Source organism: Camponotus vicinus, unplaced genomic scaffold (genome assembly GCF_025532165.1).
Source record: "Camponotus vicinus isolate PSW18456_S1 unplaced genomic scaffold, iyCamVici1.0 SCAF_2, whole genome shotgun sequence".
NCBI lineage: Eukaryota > Metazoa > Arthropoda > Insecta > Hymenoptera > Formicidae > Camponotus > Camponotus vicinus.
The window spans coordinates 19,854,702-19,856,104 of record NW_028141956.1 but is presented as its reverse complement, the minus strand read 5'-3'; the positions used below and the strand labels follow the sequence as shown (position 1 = coordinate 19,856,104).

General features: G+C 43.3%; 1 protein-coding gene across 1 annotated transcript; it reads left to right on the top strand.

Annotated features, from left to right (window-relative positions):
• Positions 1-224: 224 nt before the first annotated feature.
• LOC145966250 (uncharacterized) lies at positions 225-920 on the top strand. Its single transcript, XM_083090211.1, has one exon. It carries the CDS (start codon positions 225-227, stop codon positions 918-920), a length of 696 nt encoding a protein of 231 aa, XP_082946337.1.
• The last annotated feature ends 483 nt before the right edge of the window (positions 921-1,403 follow it).

Genomic DNA, 1,403 nt, shown 5'->3' with positions numbered 1-1,403 from the left:
TGCTCGGATCGCGCGTCTCGAAGGTTTGAAAAATTCGGTACGTAGACGTTTCGTACACGCGGGTGCCGGATGTAGCGCGCGTCAAAATGGACTTGTGTGGCGTGAGATTGATACGGCGTTCGAGAATCGCGTATCGAGGTGCGGTGATAAACTATAATCACATCGAACCTCGCCAATTTCTCGATGACGCCAAAGACATTGTGATAGAACATGTGCAGGACGTTATGAAGAAACATTATAATGTGAAAGTGAACACTATATTTAACGGTGAATTCGAGTCGGGTGATAAACGCGCAAATAAAAGTATCAATACGAGAAACTATGAACTCTTTCGCACATCCGATTTACGCGAGTGGTACGAACGGCGCATTATCGAGCCCACCCTAGCATCGCTCGAAGAGTTTCAGGAACGCGACAGCGGGTGGGCATTGTCGCGAATATTAAACTTGACTGTAAATATAAATAAGTATCATCCTATGCGCGCGGGATGCCACATTAAATTGCCACGGAACATTATGATGAAAAGAGCGGTGATTAACGTGCAATCAAAGGACAATGCGTGTTTCGCGTGGGCAGTGGTCGCCGCACTATACCCCGCCGAAAAGAACGCGGAACGGGTATCATCGTACCCGCATTACGCGACAGTCCTGAATCTCCGGGACATTGAGTTTCCAGTGACTGTGAATCAGATTAAGAAATTTGAACTTGTTAACAACGTTCCGATCAATGTGTACAGCATTGAAAACGAAGGCATTGTTCCGATACGTCTTACGGAGCAAAAGCGGGATAAGCATGTGAATCTGCTATACGTGGAAGATGGCAACAACGTTGGACATTTCGCTTGGATCAAAAATTTATCCCGGCTAGTGAGCTCACAACTGAGCAAACACAAGAATCAAAAATATATCTGCGATCGGTAAGTTTAATTTATAAAATTCAAATAATTATAAGTTATATAACAAATTGTTCAAATCTTAATTAAAAAATTTTTTTCTTTTACAGATGCCTGCATTATTTTAGTTCCGACGACAAGTTGCAGTCGCATACGGTCGACTGCCGTGAGATGAATGGTTGTGCTATCCGGTTAGCGAGCGATAAGGACAAGTGGCTCAAGTTTAACAACTTTAATCGGAAGGAGCGGTTTCCATTCATCGTATACGCCGATTTGGAATGCGTTCTGGCCAAGATGGAGGAAGAGAAGAACGCGTATCAACATCATAGGGTATTTAGTATCGCATATTATGTACATTGTTCGTACAACGAATCATTATCCGCGTACTATTCGCGTCGCAGTGCCGATTGTAAAGCATGGTTCGTCGAAGACCTTAAAAATTTAGCATTGCGTGTAAAAAGTATTTTAAAAACAAATGTCCCCATGGTAGATTTAACACCCGAGGAGTGGG